General features: G+C 43.0%; 1 protein-coding gene across 1 annotated transcript in view; it reads right to left on the bottom strand.

Annotated features, from left to right (window-relative positions):
• Positions 1-21642, bottom strand: part of ITPR2 (inositol 1,4,5-trisphosphate receptor type 2) — a 244644-nt gene that overhangs the window by 11556 nt on the left and 211446 nt on the right. Inside the window, exons 52-55 of the mRNA XM_041397170.1 lie at positions 21095-21187; positions 16482-16609; positions 14612-14777; positions 13240-13400 (exon numbers count right to left, since the gene is read on the bottom strand). Of these exons, the coding sequence (XP_041253104.1) occupies positions 13240-13400; positions 14612-14777; positions 16482-16609; positions 21095-21187 (548 nt within the window). The remainder of the gene's footprint in view (positions 1-13239; positions 13401-14611; positions 14778-16481; positions 16610-21094; positions 21188-21642) is intronic.

Genomic DNA, 21642 nt, shown 5'->3' with positions numbered 1-21642 from the left:
ACATTCCAGCCACTGTCCAGGTGAAACCCAGGGACCTGCAGGTGTGCAGGGACCACAGGGGACTCATGAGAAAGCCAGGACACAGCTCCTGTGTGCTTGGAGAGCCTCAGCTTGCATCCCACCCCAGCACTGCTCTCCTTGAAGACACCTTTACTTCTGGTGCTGTCCTTTCCCTCCCTCTGGTGCTGTCCCTTCCCTATGGCATATTTCTGAGCTGTTGCTTTCTTCTGCTGTATCAGTTGCTCTCTGCCACCTTATCTTTCTAGTAACTCTGATAATTGACATTGTCCTGTGCAAATCTTCAAGAATCCCAACACTACCATCAAAAGCTAGGATTTGATCCATAATATTTGCGCCCTTAAAACAGATACAATTATAAATTTGTGTAAAACATGAGTTTATTTTTCCACATTCCTATGTTTTCAAGTCATTAGTGGTTACGAGACATACTTTAGGAAAAACACTTCAGATCATTCATTTAAAATAATTAAATTATTTCTGATATAATCCCTGGATCTTGTGCATAATGAAACATCTGGTACAGAGGTTAGAAAATAAATGTTCTTGGCTTTTTTTTTTCTCCATCTTTTGTTAAACAGATGTTGTTGATACAAAACACAGAACTGTAAATCATAGCCTGCATGTGGACACAGACTGTCAATACTGAGCAGAAATTTACTGTGGCTAGATAGAGGTTTGAAACAGCAATGAATCACTGGCTTACTAACTTTGTTCACGTGGGTATGGTTTCAATATTCTGACATTAAGCGCACATATCCTTAAAGGAAGAACCTTGTAATGGCAGCCTGGGAGGCTCTGGTTCAGTTCCAGCTGTCTCAGCGTGGGAAGCTCAGCACAATGCCAGGGCAGCCTGTGTGCAGGGGAACATGGTAGGCCTGTGTGCCCTCCCAGCTGAGTATGCGCAGGGTGCTGCTGTGGAACCCCACAGGCTCAGCTCCCTCAGCACCACCGGGCAGCCCTGGCACAGCAGAGAGGCTGAGCTGCCCATGCAGCCCCAGCTCCACCCCCAAAATGCCTCCAACTCTAACCTCTAACCTCTTCCTCCCTCCTCTGCTTCCCCTGCTGCTCCCCACAGCATTTCTGTGAGTTCATGCTTGGTTTGTGGGCCAGGACCCCGCCGAGCCTGGCAGCAGCATCATTGCTTCCCATTGGCTTTGCTTAGAGTGACCAGAATTCCGAAGCCTCTCCGGCCCCTTGCCTTTCCCACTCCCACACTGCTTGCACCAGCAAGCAGAAGCCTCCCTTCTCCCATTCCTGTTTTAATATTGATTTTCCTTCACAAAACACGCCAGCAGCACACTCCAGACGCTGATCTCCAGACAAAAGCCAGTGGCATGAATCCCACTGCAATGTAAACATCCCCTGCAGTACCAGGCCACAGATGATGTCTCCCCCTTAGACATGTATGTACCCAGCTGGTGAGGACACCACAAATTTGGACCTGCTTTTGTCAATGTGCCTGCTGGTTTGATCCAATGGATCAGGGTCTAACTCCACAGTAAACTCCAAGCCATGACCACTGCTTCCTAGCTTTTGAAGCACAGGATTCAGGAGCATAGTTGTTGAAATTTATGTTTTGGGGATTTTTTCACATTTAGCTTTAATTCTCTGGTCCTGTCACCTTGTATTTTGCAAGTACTGTCCATTTCCTGGCTTTAGCTTCAATTTGGTGTAAGAGAATCTTTGGGAAATAAAAAGACTCAGCTGGAGACTCATTTTTCAGAGGCTCAGGACTTGACCTCGTTCTCAGCTTTACATAGGCAGAGCTCTGCTGATGGCAGTGCAATTGTTCTGGTTTAGGATGCTGCCAGAGCAGAGGCATTTTGAGTTCTGATCTGAATGTTCCTGCTTCAGGCCCATTTTCACTCTGATCTATTTTGCACATGGGGCAGTATGAAAGGACAACTGAATGAGTAACACTTTCTTTGAAAATAAGTAAGAATTATTGACTATCACCACACAGAACAGATTTTTAACCAGGGATACAATCATGCACACAACTTACACATGCACAAAATTATGGAATCATTAAGGTTGGAAAAGACCTGGACGATCACAAAAGCACATACTTGAGTACCACTCAAGAGGAGAGGATTAAGATCTAAGTTCCTCTATGAAGCATCTCTTGACAAAACAACACCAAGCAATGGCCACCTTCCAGCTCTATGGGCTTGAACACTATCAAGCTGCTCTCTGACCCTTTGCTCTGCTCAAATGCTTGCCTGTGGCTTCCTCTCCACAGCAAGAACAGCTCCTTGCCCATGCAGGCACAATGGCCAAAGATTGGCCCCATGGCAGGTCTGGCTGCAGCACACAAGGTGCCACCTATCAACTTGCACATTTATTCCCTTCAGGAAGTAAGTTGGAAACAGCAAAACTGGGCCCTCTATTTGTTCAGGTTTGTGTCTACTATGGATTGTTTTCAAGGCTGCAGGCATAGATGAATAAAAGAAAAAAACACCATGGTACTGCATGACCCTTTATCTGCCTATCTGCATTCTCATTTAGTGCTTTTGCTAGGAAATATTATGGATCCTTTGTACAGATCTGCTTTTTCTTTTTTGTTTTTTTTTTTTATTCAATCCAGCATTAAATGCTTTGCTGCGTTCAGTTAAACTGAATTTTCACTTGAGAACAAGCAGACGATGAGTTTCACAGGCCTGAACTTAGGATTTTCCTTCTACATCACTCAGCAAAATAAAAAAACAGAAACAAAACATTTTAATCACAAGTGTATAAAATACACAGGGTTCATTAAACATGATTTAAAGCTGCCTGTTTGTTTTGGAGGCTCTTTAGAGCTCCTACTAGCCCAAACTCACAGAAGTGCAATGTGATTCCCAATCTATTGAATTTTGGAGGATGGCTGTAGTGGGTTCCATTATATATAAATTGGATGCAACCACTTAACAATCTCCGATATATACTTTTATCTAAAAATGCCCTGTGAGGCAATTGTGCAAAGTACTTTATCAGGGATTGTTGTTGGTAATATTGCAAGAATTCATGATGTAAAAAATACATCAATGCCATTTAAATTGAACAAAATAGTTCCTTTTTTTTTCTTGTAGAGCATTTTTAACCATCTTCTCAACAGATTTGTTCAATAAATACTGTATGAAACAAACATTTTGCACTTTGTCCCAGAGATGCAATTTGCCAACCTGATTGATTTCTTTCTCTACAACTAATCTGATTTCTCTAGGCTATACATCTTTGCTTTTATTAAAAATGATGCAATCTTAGCTTTTTATCATACACACATCCACCACACAAACAAGAGAGAAGATTCTGCAAAGCAGCCTTCAAATAGAAAAGCCTGACACAAATCGCATAAAGCTGATCTCAAAAGATAAATGGCACAATGAGACTGAAGTTACACAAATTCAGAAACTTATCCATGCAGAATAACATGGGCCAGTGGATTTTTCCTTCCATGACAGATTCAGCAAACAAGTAACTTCATCATATCTGTAGCACCTTGTAAATCAAGCTCATGCCAATGTTGCACTGAATCCCCCCAAGTCTTGCTGCCTCTGCATTGTGAGAGGTCAGAAGCAGAACTGCATTTTTTTTTGTAGCCTTTCCCTGGTTTGCATCTTGCAGAATCTCACTGCTATGTTTTGAGTCCCAACAACTTCAGGCCTATTTGCTTTTAAATGTAGTTCCTGGTAAGGCAATAAATTCGTCTCTCTGTTCTTTTACTGACTGCCCTCATGTCTTTGAGGAACCCCGCTGTCCTTCCCTTCCTCAGCATCTGCAGTTATCTGTCTTGGCTGTAGACAATTTTTCAGTCTCTTTCCCATTCAAGCAGCCAGAGGCTTAGTACCACTGTAATACAAAGAGCAGTAATTGTTTTCACATGTTGCAATAATATTCTCAAACAGCACTGAAATGTTTTGTGTCTGTTGCTTCTCCCATCGAACAAAATCAAATTAATTCAGTTGACACGTTTCAGGATCTGCTCATCACACTGTTCCTCTGGGGTTCAACTTCTTATCACTAGCAGTGATCCCAGTTAAGGTCCAGCTTTCACTGGCAAAGCCCTGTGCAGCCAGTCCCAGGAGAATCAGGGCTCTGTCACTGCCAGGATTTTAACTGCAACAGTAGGTGCCTATGCAGTGCCTTGGAGAACCCTTCCATCACTTGGAATCACAGACTAAAGGTCTGCCCACACACAGATCCATCTCAAGCCACAGGCTTCTTTAACAAAGGGATAAAAAATAGCTTTTGCAGGCTGCCTGGAAAGTTAACAGCTCCAGTCTCTGGCAGGTTGAGATGAGAGGGATTCCAGCAGGGAACTGCAGCCCGTGTCCTGCCAGCAGCGCTGCTCAGCTCGGGGTGCTCCAGCTGGAACAGCTCCTCTCCCTACTCCTGGGGATGTGCAAGTCTCAAGGAACAGCCTCATGTCCAGACCCCTCCTCGAGTTTTTAAGGCTAGCAGTATGCAAACAAACAGGAACTCACCTCAGCTAATTTATTTTAATTTACAAGTTGAACAAGGAGAAGTTGGAAGGAGTACAAGTAGGCTGTGACTACACTGTATTATCAAGGCAGAACCCATCTTTGTAGCAAAATCTTTGAAGCCTAAACAGACAGGTGGCCAAATCTTGAAAACATAGGGGAAATCAAGCTAAGCTTGCAAGTGAGCCACAATATCACAGGGGCCAAAAAGACTAGGTCTGGGTAGCATCAAGCTGCTGATTCTGGATTTCACAAGGGGAAAAAAGCCCCAAATATCAATGAATATACTTTTGAGGAGTTTTAGGCTCTGCTCTGTAACTTGCAATTGCATCACAGCTGTGTACACAGAAGCAATTTTAAAGGAAAGAAGGAAATGGACAGGATTGTGTTGGTGTTTTACAAGTTAACAAGAATGTGAGGGGCTGAGCAGAGACAAGGGTTTTGTGCCATGGCCATTCCCTCCCCGAGTCAGCTGGGGGACAAAGGTCATCACCATCCCCTCACTGCACACAGCAAACCTGCCTGTGCTGCAGCACCTGCCCTGGATACCAAGCTCTCTTCTGCTCCAGCTAATGACATCATTTCTAAGGAGGTCAGATCAGATCCATGGCTTCCTGTTCAAGCAGCAGCATGATAATTAATTTTGCCTGTCTGAAAAGGATGTGTATAAACATAAACCTACTGAAACCTCAAGCTTTTGCAAGGAGGTACCAAATGAAGCCCACCTTTCCCTTTATTTACCCACGTCTCATGCATCACTGAGCCAAGCAGACCAACTAAATTATTTATGGCAGGCCAAAAAGCCCATTGCTGGAAGATGCAGAACCTTTCAAGTAGAAAAGAAGATGCTCAGCTGTCTTGAAGAATAGGAGCTTTGTGCAAAGATGTAAAGTCCTCATGTGATGTTAACTTTTCAAGCTTTGAGAAACACAAATGAGCAAGAAAGCAGCTAATTAGACATGCTACTGTGATTGCTTATTTTATGAAGTGGAGAGGGAGGTGTTCAGCACTTTAATGACATAATAGCGTAGAGGCAAAATTGTACAGAGAAGCTAAAATAGCAGTGGTCTCCCCACAGAAATGAAAATTATTTTTGAGGAACAAGAAAATCAACAATAGAAAAATAACTCAATACCTAGCAGCAGAAAGAATAGTGCCTTAATATATTCTGTCCATGTAAAACCTGGCTAACACTCGGATATCTCAGGGTGGCTCTATTTTAGTTACTGTATCACTCAATAGTGATCAACTCTGAGCTCCTCTGTGGATTTGGGGCAGGCCTTGATGCAGAAAAATTACTTTCTTTGGGACCTGGTGCACCTAATCCAAAGCCCTGGACACCCCACAGGGCCCATGCCAATGTGGAAGGACACAGAGAGCTGCATTCTCACTCAGTCTCCTATTTTGAGCACAACAGAAAAATGGGAGCTGTAAATCATCTATTTAGGTGTATTTCTTTAACTGCTTATTTTATGAAAACCCAACTGTAGACAAAACCAACACTGCATTTCCTAGGAAATGAGCCCAGCTCAGAGACCTCAGATCTTATTTAGCAGCCAGTTTTTGTGCTCTTGGTGCTACTGCCATGGTAAGTAATTACTCATAACACGACATGCATCCTATCAGCCTTTTAAAAGTAATTAAGAAAAAGTTGCATTGCTTAATGATGTGTACATACATCTCATCCTTGCAGGTTTGGCTTTGATAACATCTGCTAGTTTTCGGAGCAAAGGATTGCTCCAAAAAAAAAGTAAAATAACCTCGGTCTTAAAAAGTAAAATAACCCAACCCTAACAATGGGACCATTATTAACTTCCCAAAAGCTATACCCCATGCCCCACTCCAGCACAATATTTGCGTGCACAAGTCCTGTAAGGATTTTCAAGCCTGTGAGTTGCAGATCAGAAAGATCATGCTGAACTAGAATTAATGATAATGAGGAAGCCTCAAAAATACAGTTTATTTACAGTGAACCAGTTTAGGAGCAGCAGCTCACCGTCCCTGGCAGATTCAGCTGCAGCAGCTGAAGGGGTCACCCCAAACAGCTGGTGCCCTTTCTTCCTGCTGATATTATCCCACCTATCCAGAGGCAGCAGAACCAGAGCTGTGTCCTCTCCTCAACCAGTGCAGTTCAGACTGCCGTGACTTCAGTGGCCATCAATTTTCACATTAGTACTCTGGGCTGTGAATTGCAGCAGCTCAGGAGTGAATAAACATGTCCCTAGTCTTCTCCCCTCTGCTCTCGCTGCGGCAGAAGGGTCTGGTGGATATCTGGGGGAGGAAACTCCTGGAATTGTCTGGGATGAATCACCAAAGTGCATGTGAAAAGCACATGGAGTGTATTCCTGAGATCCCAAGTGCCCATCCTGCAGCATTCATGCTACCTTGGATTGACATTTCTCTGCTTTAGGTAATCCTCTCTACCCATATGATGTTTTGTGATACTTGGATGCAATAAGAATATCTACAGAACTAGTAGAAAAAAACTTTTACCTCCAAAATTCAAAAGGGTGATGGATAACACAATAGAAGAATTTTGGATGTCAGAACTTTTTTTCTTCCTTCTGCAAAGAAGCTTTATTTTAAGAGCAGAGGTCAACAGCCCTCTTAGTACATATAATTTTATTACATTCTTTGACAAAAATCGTCAGCAGTAAAGAACAGCTTGTTCCACAAACCCCTATGCTGTCAGCATGCCCTTCCCCTTTCTGTACAGCGCTTTTTTGCTGTCTCCACCTCTCCTGCCTGAATTTCCCTTGGAACTGCCTCCCCTAAAAGCTCCACGTGGCCTGCTCGGGGATGGGCACTGACTCTGTCAGACATCAGGGGAGCACACCAGGGTCTGGCATCAGTGAAATGCCTTTTGCTCACTGAGTAACCCTGGAGCAACCTCCCCCAAGGTGTGAGGGGACGGGTAGAGAGCCACCTGACCCACAGCTGTTGGATTCCATAGGTGCCCTTGGCTCACACCTTGGCTGCTTTGACACTCGGCTACATCTGCTGAGGTTGGCTAAGATGAAAAAAATCCCTTTTGCAAGGTGTGCCAGGGGCTGTACGCAAGCATCTCGGGCTCTAGGAGGGAACTTGTCACCTCGTAGTGCTCCTGTACTGGGGGGATCACAGCCTCATGGAGCAACTGGCCACAACCTGACCCCTGGGAGCAGCCAGGAACTGCCATGGCTCACATCACATCTCGCCTCCTGAGGTGGGAACACAGCAAAAGGCAGAGCACTGAGGCAGGAGAGAGGAGGATGCCAAGGGAAAAGGGCTGGCGCTGCCCAGCACACAGCATGGGCAGAATGACAACTATTGTGAGGCTTCTCAATGGCTCATTTGGCATTATTCCCAGCGCTGCTTTTCAATCTAACACCCACTTCTGGGTATCTAATAGAAAAAGAAGGCAAAACCATGATGCTGGAGATAGGAAGAACAGAAACAAAACCACCAGCTCAAAGGAGCACTAAATTTTCAAAACTTCAGTATTTAAAAACAGCAAACAAAACAATCAGAATGTTTCAAAAGCGGAATGCATTTTTCCTTGTGACATGGCTAAATACCTCTTTTATTTAATAATTTAAGAGAAAAAATAATGAAAAAAAAGCTGACACCTTCAAAATATTTAAAATAAAACCGTTAAAATATTTTGTCACACAGCCAATGCCAGGACATTGTTGTGCGACATGAGTGCTTTTAAAAGAACTGAATCAGAAGACAATTGTTCAGAATTTCACGCTGGTGTTGCTCAACCTATCTGTACTGCTTCCTCTCTCCCACATGGATGGGAATAAAAGGTTCATGGTCCCAATGACCATAATGGAGAAAAGAACGTGTAATTTCCCAGCAAAGATTGCCTTGCTTTAGAGAGATGTCCAATTCACCGCAGTATCTTCTACTCTTAGGAGCATAGGCTGGTTTTAGAGCATTTTTCAGCTGACTTGAGGAGTTACATAATTGCAAAATTAGATCCAATTACATAACTAGGGTAAATAAGTAATAATATAATTAGGTGCTGTAAGTATGTAGTTATGACAGGTACCACTAATGCTGATAAAAGCCATTATGAAACTTGCTAAGAACTGTGGACAGAGCATGTGAGAATGAAAGTTTCAGGGCTTTGTTTGCTTTAGTGTTTCATTCTTTCAGTGGGAAAAATAATTAATTTAATTGCTAAGCCAATAGCCTCTTACTTTTGAAAATGAATGCAGGTACAAATCATAGGCTAATTCATATCTCTGTTGAGCTGCAAAAATTCAGTAACTAATCACGTCCTTTTTTTTTAACCTCTATATATGTATTTACAGCTACCAAGGCTTGGGTGAAATATGTGTGTAAAAATTATACCTCTGAAAAAAGAAGTATGAAAGTTTGGACATTGACCTTCATTGTTCCAGTTATCACATTAAACTGTCTCCTCTGACAAATGGACACAAGGAACATTCAAAGATTGCTGTATCAATGTAACACAAATTATGTGTATCTCTAGGTTTGCTAGCAATGATGTTTCTGATCAAATGGGTCACATAAACAGGGTTTTTCTACAGGAATGAAAATTCAATAGAGGAATCATTCATGCAGGTTCTAAGTGCAAACACAAGGCATGCAGCCAGCTTTTCTAAGTTTCTGTCTCTTTGGATATTGTATAATACCTGTCTGACTTCATAAAAGAGGCCTGGAGAGCAAACAAATAATAAAACCTACTGCCCTGCTTTAATATTCATTAATATTTCACCCAATAACAGATAAAAGATAGTGTGCAAGAATAAAGGGCAGCACTGGAAGAGCTGAAGTGCTTTATTCCCACCAACATCTCCATAAAGCTTGAGGTGTACAAACTGTGTGTTGCTTTAGAATACATTTTATGCTTGATGCTTTTTTCTAAAAAGGAAAAAACCCAGAAAAAGTAATACCTTTCTTTATGAAAGCTGGATAGCTCCTGACTACTTCAATCACTGCTCAGAGCAGTATGCTTAGCACTGAAGCAAACACAGAGCTTCTGGGAAAATCAAAACCACAGGCAACACCAGGAGTTTGCAGAGACAATGTCCACAGTCCAGAGCAAGAAAGCAAAGCAAGCGCTCTACCTCAAGGTCATTTGAGGCCAGAGACATGCAAGACAATGGGAACGCATTGGAGCAAACCACCCCTGGAACAGAAATACTAGTGAACTTAGAAATCTGCAAGAATCTTGCATTTGAGTGAGGGTTATGTACAACATCACCCACATATTTCTTTCCCCTTCTTGAGCTGAAAAACTGGAGAGGTGAACAATGATGTGCACATAAATCCCATCCATTTTGGCATCCAGCCTTTCAAATAATATTTTAAAACAAGGAAACCACAGCAATTCCTGGGTTGTGATATCAGCAAGCCTTCAAACCAGATGCTGCACTGTTTTCTGCACAAATGATTCATAGAAAAGACTGAGAGTCACAAAGTAGACAGTCATATTTTTGGGCTCTGATGAGGGTGGGCAACAGAGAAAAGGACTATGAGAAATGGTAGATGCTTTTCCTGGTGCTTAGTTAATACCAATCATTATTCCAATGTTACTTTTTGCAATAATTTGTAAGACAGGAGTAGGCAAATGCAAATAATAATTGGTTCTTTACTGCGGTTGTAGGGACAGTGAGGTTGATACTTGGAGCTAAACTATACTTTCTATTAAAGTTACTGCGGCATACTCCAAAATTTTGACCTATGTGTATTGAAGGACTTGAAGACTGGATTTGGGTAGAAGTTCTCCTTAAGTGATTTGGCTTTGAAAACACCGAATTCCATTAAATTCCAGAGAATCCATTAAAGCTACAGAAGCAGCCATAGAAGGTATTCCTGATCATAACAAAAACAATTAAAATTAAGAGAATCCTTTCAGGAGTATGATTCACAGAGTTTTTTCAGCCATATTCTGTATAGTATGAAATATAAAATCTCATTCCACCTTGTCCTATTCAAAGAGGACCTCAGACTGCCCTGATACCCCAGCCACTCATATTTATAAATATTTCCTGGAATCCCATACAGCCCCAACAAGCCTTTTTCAGCAATGAGTCAATTCCATTGGCAAGTCCCTTGTGAAAGGTTAATTTCAAGTCTCTTTTCTGCCAGATCCTATACCAGGATGTGCTGTCCTACCTGGGACTTGCTCACCTCTCCCAGCATCACAAGGATGGTCACACAGCTTTCAGGCTGTCACAGAGTCTGAATCAGCTTATCTGTCTTCATGACACAAGCCATGCTCAGGCTTAATTAGTGCATGGAATACAGCACATCTCACTTGCCTGTGGTGTAATTCATTACTACCAGGCTGTGTTTGGGACACACAAACACGTTTGCTACAGCAGCTCATATGTCTGACAGCTGCAAAACTGCCTCTAAGAGTTTTCCTTTTGACTCTTCTTTTGGTCCTAAGCAAAGCTGTATCTTTAAATGTCTTCTTCCAGTCAAATATCATACTCCATTCCTGCAGTCAGATTATTTTCTTTAATTTCTTAGTATTCCTTTTAGCATGTGGCATACAGTAAATTCTCTGGCTCCAAGAGAAAGTGTCCTTTTTTTGTTCACTTACCAAGTTCCAATTGCTTTTGCTATGCAGCACATCTTCCCTGGATTTCATACTAGGAATTTAAACTACAAAGACACAGCTACTAATCCCGTACCAGACACTTGTAGTTTGTTCAACCATTTATTTCTCTTTTTTCTCCCACTCTACCCTTTATACTTTCATCCAATGTAAGCTTTACATTTCTTGATCCATAGGTACCTCTCCAGCATCCAAAATAACTTTTAACTGGAAAAAGAGGGTTTAATAATCCCATAATCTGGATTACTGCTAACCACTTAAACTACCAGCCTTCTGCCTTAGAGGAACAGGGTCTTTGAGAAATCAGTTCAGTGCTTGGGGTCACGTGACTTTTCGGTGCTTTTCTGTTTTAGATATTCAAAAAGAAGTTCCAGCCATTAATGCAGAAGTAAAATACATTAGTGGATTACACGTCAGAAAAGTCAAACCACTGCTGCCACAGGATTAATATACTTACTATGAATATTAATGTGTCTCTTGGAATTAAACATTAATACTTAACATACATATCACAAACTTTTAAAATCCTACAAACATTGCAGGGAGAGGAAGAGGAGGAATGGACAAATGAGACAGGCCCCAGAGTCTGGTTCCAGAAATTAAAATGTATTTCTGACATAAACTGAAATATTTCCATGAGTAGCAGAACGACTCACCACTATGAATAATTTGTCGTAATGCAACAAAGTGTACAAGGATTTGGTTTAGGTTTTCTACCTCGACCACCAAACTGCAGATGTGTAGGTCCATCACTGCCTACAGCATAAACACCCTGAGCTGGGCAATGAGACTGATGGTTCAAAATTGAAGGAAATAGGCAGTTCCTCTGCACCTGAGCACTGAATTCCCCTCACCTGCCACAGCACCTTCCCTTCTAGTGGCAATAGCACTTACAAAAGCTCAATTTAACTGCAACAATCAAGCATACACTCCTGTCTAAACAGCACCATTTCCAGTAATGTGAGTTCTTCAAGGTAAGCTCTGCATAAGCCTGCACAGTGCGTGGCAGTCAGCTCAAATTTTAGCCTGCTCCTAATTAGGCATCTTGTCTAAACTAACCATTTAGGCTCTCAATGGAGTGAGAAAGGTGAGTCAGCCAGCTATCCTGGACACCCATCTGAAGGCAGAATAAATAACCCAGCTTTCTGCACTGTCAAGGCAGAAAGGAGCTGGGATCGATTAAAACCTGGTGCCTGACTTGATGACAGCTGAAGTGAAAGGAGAAGAATCTTCCCTTTGGCTAAACTGGAGAGTAAAAGGCCACCCAGCACCTCAGTAATGAGGCTGGGTGGTATGTCCAGTCAAAGGCTTGATGAGGGATAGCAGAGAGATAGTCTTGATAAGAAATGTGGCTTCAGAAGTGCATAAAGAGAGAAGCCTGATGCGCATTTGGCTACAGCCTCCTCTGGGATTCAGACATATGCCAGCTCTGCAACCACAGAGCCTGGCACAGGTCCTGAGCAGTGCAATAACTGCCAGCAAGTCCACGGGAAGAAAATACCGCACCAGAAAATCCCATCAGGCAGGCAGAATTCCTCAAAAATGAAGCCCCGAGCCAGGCAGCCTTGATAATCCACTCCTCTTACTGAGCAGAACGAACCCTCTTCGGCAGCAGGCTGGAAACAAAATGCAATCGAACACCTCTCTGGCCCAGCATCATCACATTTCTCTCTCTGTATTCAAGTACTCTCCCTGCTTCACAAGGCAGTTTCTGTGGCTCTTCAAATCTCTGTAGTTGCTCTGCTTGGTCTTTTCACTAGCTTGTTTAGAGCAGCCATAGGAGAAAAGCACCAGCCCTGAGCACTGACCCCGCAGTTCAGTGTGCAGCAGGAGATGTTATTTTTCTGGACAGCAGCCCAGAGACACTGGACAAAGCTGGAGTAGCAGCAGATGTTATAATGCATACTCTCCTGCCCCAGCTCTGCCTAATGAGGCAGCAGAACTCACAGAGCATGAGAACACTGACGCCAAACTGGAAACTGAGGCCTGCACCTTCATCTTTTTCATTATATTTAAGACTGGGTTTTATTGCAGACTAAGACACGTGAAAAGATCTTTAAAAATACAGATCTATGCCTCCTATTGTTCAGAGAGAGGGGAAAAGAAAGATATTCTCTGCCCTAGCTGCAAGGAGCATCTCTCAGTTGCATAAAGCACTTGCCCAAATTGACTTACCACAATCATTTGTGCCACGTAGCTCTCCGGGCCAGTGTATTCAGTTGGATCTTTAACTTTGACAAGAACTATAAAGTACAAATAATGCCACATGTTGTGTTCTGCCTTTATATGCTCCTCAAATGAAACTGTCTTGTTATCAAATTTGTCTCTCTCCAGTCCTGCAAAAAAAGAACATAAAACCAAAAAATAAACTTCAACATAAAAATACACAAATCTGTTAAATATGTTAGAGAAGGGAACCTAAATTTATTTAAAGGATCATAAATTTGAAAGATCTTAATTTAAAAGCCATAACTGCCAGGCAAGAAATACCAGGCCAGAAAGCATTCCTGACAGAAGTCTTTCAATGCAGCATTTATTCTCTTTTGTGATATTTCCTCTTAATAACAATAAAAATATAATAAATATGTTACAGTTTTACAGAGCCTTCTATGCTGAGGGTCATAAAGTGTTTTACAAGTGTTGGCTCTGGCTCTTTCTAGATGTATACTGGGAAGCACATAGTATAATAATGTGCAGTCCAGGCCCTGATCTTCCAAAGATTTATGCACACTTTTAGCATCAAACATATAAAGAGTCCCACTTAAGCTTCAGTGAGATTGTTTGTGGGCTTAAACCTGGCAGAGAGGGTGAGTCCCTGCAGCTCTGTTGTCACACAGCCTTTAGAGAGCTCAAGTCATAAGAATTTTTTATTTATTTTTCCCTGCAATGATCCACATCTCTGAAGAAGAATACCAGAAGTGAGGTAGGAGAGGAATCACCAATGTTTGCCTCCCTGGATTTCCTGTCCACAGACACTAAAGACATGTTGTGCTCTGCACAGCATTCATCCCTGTCAGTACAACAAAAAACCACGTATCTGTGAAGTCCCCCAAGGAGAGAAGGACTGCCCCTCTTTGTGAGTGCACTTCAAAATAAGTGTGATTTTCTGTGGGCTTTGTGGGGATAATTTCCACCTAATTCTTTTGTTTCCTGCTTCATATCACCTTCTGAAATTGGCAGCTCGTGCTGATGCTTCCCCTCTGGAGCTGTGAAATAGAAGCTGCACATCTGCAGCAAGCTCTGAGAAACAGAGTCAGCAGCTGTCCCATCTCCATTAGTGGTGACGATGCAAGTGTGAGACACAGCTCTTCTGCCTCAGATTCTGGGTGGAGACTGTGAAGCCACCTATCAGCAAAGCTAGCTTTTGATTCATAAACCAAATCTGTCTCCTACTGAGAGAGAATAAATTTGGAATCAGCCTCTGGAATTTTTACAGACTTTCCTTGTAGAAGATAACCACACCTGGGGTCCAAACTTTATTTATTGAGGAATAGTTAATTTTCACTCCTTTCACCCTCAAATATCTCAAGAGATCAGTAACACCTACCACAGATGAAACAGGTGGTCTTTAGTATCTCCTCCTTTTTCTGCTTTTCACTCCTGAGATCAGCAAATGTATCAATGATGACTCCAAAGATCAGGTTGAGAACAATAATTATGACAATGAAGTAAAACAGAAGATCATAAACAACTCGTGCAGCAAACAAGGGCTCCTGCAATAGCAAGGTTGCAATAAGGTACAAAAATAGCACAAATCTAAAATATTAAACATTTCATATGAGCTCAAGCAAAGCTACAGTTCTTTCTTTCCATATGCCAAATTCTGCTAGCCTTCCTCACAGGACTAGGGAGGGACTATTCAAGTGCTTTTCTTCACCATGACAGAGACCTGAAGTCACCCAATTGCTTCTTTCTCACACATTCATGGGAATAATAGCACTACCCTTTATGGAGTGCGTCAATATAATTAGCATTAAAGAGCTGCTAAGTGGCAAGGGTAAATTTCAAAGGGTCACTTTCAAAGTCTGTAAGTGCTTACAGACTCCACTGGGGATAAATTTTGGCTCTTGCAGAACCTCCCAGTCTGTGAGACAGGATACAGACTCCTACAACCAGCACAGGGAGGTCTTCCATCCAGATCTGAGCTGTCTCTGGACTTTTGCAAGCCCTGATGAGATCCTACTTTATCTTGAATTTATTTATAACATGTATGGTATGGCTCATCAAGCAAAGTGCTGCTAGATTGCCTTTATATGAGATGTTATTTTTGAACCTAAATAAAAATGCATGAAACCACCCAAATATTAATGGAGGTCCTTAAATAAACCACATTTTTGAGGAAACTTCTGGAAGAGAAAATATGCCACAACAGATTAAATTCTGGTTTGATCTTCATGCTGGTTCAGTACAAGTAAACTACAGGACCTATTCCAGGGCAGGTGCCATGCTGAGTATAAACGCAAATGTCCAGGTGGAACTTCCTGGGATCAGTCCCTGCTCGTTCCTCTGGTGCCATTTCTGGGCCCCTGGCCCTGATGAGATCCTACTTTATCTTGAATTTATTTATAACATGTATGGTATGGCTCATCAAGCAAAGTGCTGCTAGATTGCCTTTATATGAGATGTTATTTTTGAACCTAAATAAAAATGCATGAAACCACCCAAATATTAATGGAGGTCCTTAAATAAACCACATTTTTGAGGAAACTTCTGGAAGAGAAAATATGCCACAACAGATTAAATTCTGGTTTGATCTTCATGCTGGTTCAGTACAAGTAAACTACAGGACCTATTCCAGGGCAGGTGCCATGCTGAGTATAAACGCAAATGTCCAGGTGGAACTTCCTGGGATCAGTCCCTGCTCGTTCCTCTGGTGCCATTGCTGGGCCCCTGGAGCAGAATCTGGGCCCTGCTCAGAGCCCTCCCTGCAGACAGGGACACCCAGGGCTGAGGGCCCCTCTCAGCTGGGGCTCCTCTGGAGGCTGGACAGCCCCAGCTCCCTCAGCCTTTCCCTGCCAGAGATGCTCCAGGCCCTAAATCATCTCTGCATCCTCCACTGGCCCCAATCCAGGAGCTCTCTGTCCCCCCTGTCCTGAGGAGCCCAGGACTAGACACAGCACTGCAGATGTGCCTCCCAGGACTGACTTCTTAGCAATTCTTTGAAGGTTATGATATTCTGCATTTTTCCAGAAGTGGTAAACAACTATCTAGAAATCCTTCCTTCAAGTATTATCATCACACCAAGCCTAGCTCTTCCCATTAAATATCCCATCTGGGATCTAAAAATCACATGGATTAATCAACTGTGTGACATGAGATCAGACTAGATACAAACACTGTCTATAACCTCCAAAAATTGACTTTGGCATTCATGAGATGCACAGGGAGTAATGCATTTCCTGAGCCAAAACACTCACATCTTTGGAAGGCTTTCTGAGCACATCTCCCACACCACCACCATTCCGCAGGCCTTGGTTTAACACGGTCACAATGCACATGAGCAGGGTGTCACAGGTCCTTTCTATTCCATCCTCTCTTTCTTCACCTGCAAACAGGAACCACAGCATCAAACAATCACTCATCAAACAAAGCCACAATTCGGTTAGAGAAAGCAACTGCAAGACACATCTGCCTCTCGTATTTCTCATGGAGAACCTCATTGATCATCCCCACTCATGTGCACATCCCTGCTGGTGACATACTTAGGCACATCAGGCACACTTAGCCTGAAGAGAGATGGAGAAAAGAACAAGCAGGGCTCCCACCAGAGCTGTTAATGACCCAGAGCCACCATTTCTGCTCATGGGAGCACCCCTTCTCTTTGCAGTCCTCCCACTGCTTTTCCAGTGGGCCCCCAAAAATGCAGCATAGACAAGAAGCAATATAAACAGAGAATTAGAAGCACATTTGTAAAAGGATTGTCTTCCTGTGAAATCATTCCTCTACCTACTCATGTAGAAGCCAAGTCATGTTAGCATTTCAAACCATTAAGGAGGGGCTGGCTTTTGTTTGAGTCAGTCTGTCCGTGATCTTTCCACCAGCACATGTGCCCAAGCACAGGTCTGACAGACATTAAATGAAAGGCTCTCCCCGGCCTGAGCTTGAAAACTTGGATTCTGTTATCTGTGCTGCAGAGCTGCTGTGTGGGTTTGGCTGAGCCACAGAGGGTACTATTGTACAGGAGATATTTGAACGTGCAGAGGAGTTGGGCTGGAACACCAAACCCCAGGGAGACTTGGTCCACCTTGGCCAGAGTCCCTCCCACCACATACTCACTGCTTCCACAGCCTCCCTTTGAAGAGCCCTGCTTGAGCTGTTCCCTGTGTCCTGCTGGCTTGGGCTGAAGGGTCAGGGCTGTGACTGCCATTCCTCCTGCCTTCCTTCCTCTTTAGGGACACGCTTGCTTGGGTGGGGAAGGCAGTGATTCACATTCGCTTTGCTCCATGCACTCATTACAATGGAGTTTAATAAATAACAACATCCTGCTGTGAGAGTAGACTGAAACACATATTTAACAGCCCCAAACCACCACATCTGGGGCACTCAGACTCTGATAAATTGAATTGACTGCAAGCACTCACATTGCAGACAAGTAATTTGGATTTAAATTTAATTTTGGATTTGGGCTCCCAGATTGTGGTGCATGTATCCTGGCTGGGATGGGCAGGACAGTGCTGGTGTCTGCTGCTTTTGCCATCACTGCTTCTGCTCCACAGGCAAATTAAATGAGAAACAGCTCCCTGCTGAAGGAATTTTGAGCAAAAAGAAAAGCAGACAGCAGGATAGACTTCCCTGTTAAACTATATGGTCATTACAGACACTACTCCCACAAATAATCCTGGATTTAAAAATAACCGCTTGAATATTGAAACTGAAAGGATTGAAACAAGAAACCTTTTTTATCCTGTCATACCTAAATTTTTTTTTTACTAGCGCAGTAATGTTATTCATACCAACTAATCTTTGCTGTTGTAACCTGCCATTATTCCCTTTTTCAAACAATATTCTTTTTTTTTTTTGAGCTGTGCTTGAGAAGGAGACCATCCACAAAATAATATAATAAATAAAATAAATGAAAATAAATAAATAAAAAGCCTTCAAAAAAGCCACAGCTTCTATTTCTTTTAGGTAACTACAATATTTTCTCATTTTCTCTGTTCACAAGACCAGACAGTTGCTGGAAGCAGCAGATGATCAGATTCTGGTGAACAGAGAGGATAATCCAGGGCTGAGAATTGAAGAGGGAATTATCTACCAGCAGCCCTAACACCCAGCTCTCCCTGTCCACTGAGATAATTCATAGCAAGCCAGGCTTCAGAGAAAAATATACATCACCTTGCACATCTTGCAACACAGAACGTCAGCATCCCAGCCAGAAAAGCTCCCAGAAAAGCAAGCTCAGTTTGCAAGATCTTTGCCAGAGATCAGACAGCCCAAAGTTGGCAGAAACCTCTAATGCAGCAATGTAGGCTGTGGACAGTGTACAAACATTGTTTTTGCTGTTCTATTCCACTCCCAGATGTGGAGCTGCCTTCAAGCTGGGAGCCAGGCAACCCTATAGGCACATGTTCTGCCTCAGCTGTCTGTTCTCAACACTCAACAGCATTCACAGTTCAGGCTCAGCCCCTCTAGGCACCAGCTGTGCCTGTACTTGAAAGAAAGGAGTTGATCTGTGGAGTGCACTATTATTAAGGACCCAATATTGACATTAATTGAGGTTCAGGGGGGGTTGTTTGCAAGCAGTTCCACCCTGGAAAGTGGCTTGTGAGGGTCTGGAAGCATTAGGCAGGCTGTCTTCCGATTAAATTTAATCCACAGGCAAAACAGGTTAAGGGCTAAGACCACCCCACAATGTTAATCACAGGGGAGGGATAATAGGGAGATTTACTTCAAAAATCCTCACCTGATGGCCCACAGCTACCTGGGCCACACAAGCACATCAGGTGAGACACAGCTGTGCCCACATGGATCCAGCAGAACTTGCACAGAGCAGGACCAGGTCTGGCGGTGGAATGAGTCTTTGGAAATGTCCCATTTTACAAACAGGTATCTCTGCACCTTTCTAGCACAGGTCTTTATGGGCTACAGAGGATGAGGAGATATGTAGTGTAGGATGTGAAGTTCCTTTAAATGATTAGGCACTTCACCAGGCATAGACTGAAGTGATATGGAAATGTCTTTGGAGTGGACAGAGGGAGACTGAGCCAGATGAGATGAAGTATTTTCATGCTGACAGCCCAGAGCAGCAGTGAGCAGCAGGCTGCAGAGAGGGGAGTCTCCCTGGGCACAGCACACTGCCTCCCTAGGGAGCTCTCTCACCAGTAAGAGCAATGACTGGGCACAGGCTCCGCCAGTGAAACCCAAGGAAGAAGCAGAGTCCCATCAGAAGAAATGATCAGCAGTGATCTGATCTGAAAAGCAATGTAATTCCTGTCACACTCAGGACCTGAGATGCCACTGAGAACATTTTCTCTCTCCCACACACAGCTGTGGACTTTTCTGGTGCTGCAATTGAAACTCCCCAAATCTCACAGAATCATAGCACCATTAAAGCTGGAAAAGACCTCTGAGACCCAGTCCAACCCCTCACCCAACCATGCTATGCCCTCCACTAAACCACATCCCAAGTTCCCCATCCCCACAGCTTTTGAACACTTCCAGGGATGGTGATCTCATGCCTTTGCATTCCACCATGCTCACACTTTTGCCAGAGGGGAAATCTGTCCCAGGAAAAGACAGAAAGTAGAACAATTCTTTTGACCAATGACTAAGGTGAGCAAAACTGCTTTTGCTGAATGTTGGTGGGTTTTAATGGCACTGGAAAAATAAAATTTTTTCAAGATTAAGAGAGAGTGCACTTAGATGTTTTGTACAAACCTCTTTCATTATGGTTTGATTTTAAAGGTTCAGTACCCAAACAATGAGAAATGTGAGATTTTTATCATTTAAAGAGCTGGGCAAAAGCCGTACTGCATCTTTTTTACTGATTGATTACTCTTTGAATGCAGCAGCTTTGCCCATAGCTCTTAGACTGTTTTCTCTATCTAGCCAGACAGCTTCCCATGTTGTTTATGAGGCCTGTTTACACACCAGCTGGGGAGAAAAAGCCTGCTTTTATAGCCCTCTCCCAGAAGACTTTGATCCTAAAAAACTCAAAAATTAGCAGAAGAATAAAGCTTATACTGGCACACAATAAGGGACTGTTTATGTCCTCACTTTCAGCCCCCAGGTACCACAGGCAACTGCGGCAATAAATACTTTGAGCCTGCAGACATCCACTGTGCACACACCTCCACTGCAAAGGCCACAATACATCAAACCAAACTTAAGATCTGCACTGAAACACCAGCCACCTCAACTAGATTGTGCCCTATGGAAAGAGTGGGAGACAGACATGTGGGCCTGGATCTGGGTTCTTAGGTTTTCTGGCTATAGTTCAGCACTGGCCCAGATACATATAGAAAAAATATGTACATATAGAAAAAGTGTGCTGATAGATCTGCTATGCCATGAAAATTAATTTTTGTGGCCCAAACTGGATCTAAAAGAGGCTCAGTGTGTGCAGGTGAGGATGCTGCAGACAAGCAATGAGCTGCTTCTCTCTGCAAAGTCACTTGTCAAGAAGCAAACTGTACATTCACGCATAATGATTCAGCAAGCTCTTTTAATAACAAAATTAATGTCAGTGCATTTGGAAATCAGGTGTGGGAAGCACTCCCCTTAACAGCAAAGCTGCCAACTAAGCTCCAAGCCTTGCAGAAGTTGAGCACTTCTGACTCACAAGAGTCATTGTCACTTCTCACACCAGCAGAAGTCTCTGCAACAGCAACACACAGATCAGAGAACCACAGAACCACAGGTCTGGGTTGGAAGGGACCTCAAAGATCATCTCATTCCAACCCTCTGCCATGGGTAGGGGCACCTCCCAGCAGAACAGGCTGCTCCTAACCCCATCCAACCTGGCCTTGAACATTTTCAGGGATCCCTCGGTTCTAAGTGGTCATCAGTCTGAGGGAAGTTCTGTACTGACCTGGGTTAAGAGCTGGGATGCTCGTGGAACAGTTCTCCTTTGCACAGGCTCCCATCATTGATGTCAGGGTTGTAGTGGGAACTTCACCAATACCTGTGGAAAAGCGGGATGTTGACAAAAAGACAGGCACTACATTGACGTTAAGTTTTAAATCCTTATTTTCTAGGAGCGAAGCACCAGGTTGGAGAGTTACGAAGGAAAAACAGAACAAATCACACCAGCAATTCCTCCCTCCTTGAAAGATTCTGCCTCAACAGCTCAAAGCAATCACAATTAACAAAAACACAGTTTTATATTTACTGTATCACAGCTATTCCCATTTCATCTCCTGAAATTAATAAATTACATCAAATGCAGCTGCTTCTGGTGAGCACAAAATGTATTCAAAGCAAGAAACAACTGTCAGATATGAAAATAATGTCAGTTTTAAAAACCATTAGATAAATTATTCACAAAAGCTGACAAGAAGGAGACCACACTGACATTCAGTTATCCTGAATGTAGAATATTTAAGGGTTTTCAAGGATTATAACACAGTTTGGTACTCA

This window comes from Onychostruthus taczanowskii, unplaced genomic scaffold (genome assembly GCF_017590055.1).
Source record: "Onychostruthus taczanowskii isolate IOZ18803 unplaced genomic scaffold, ASM1759005v1 scaffold136, whole genome shotgun sequence".
Lineage (NCBI taxonomy): Eukaryota > Metazoa > Chordata > Aves > Passeriformes > Passeridae > Onychostruthus > Onychostruthus taczanowskii.
This window is presented reverse-complemented; position numbering and strand designations above follow the sequence as displayed.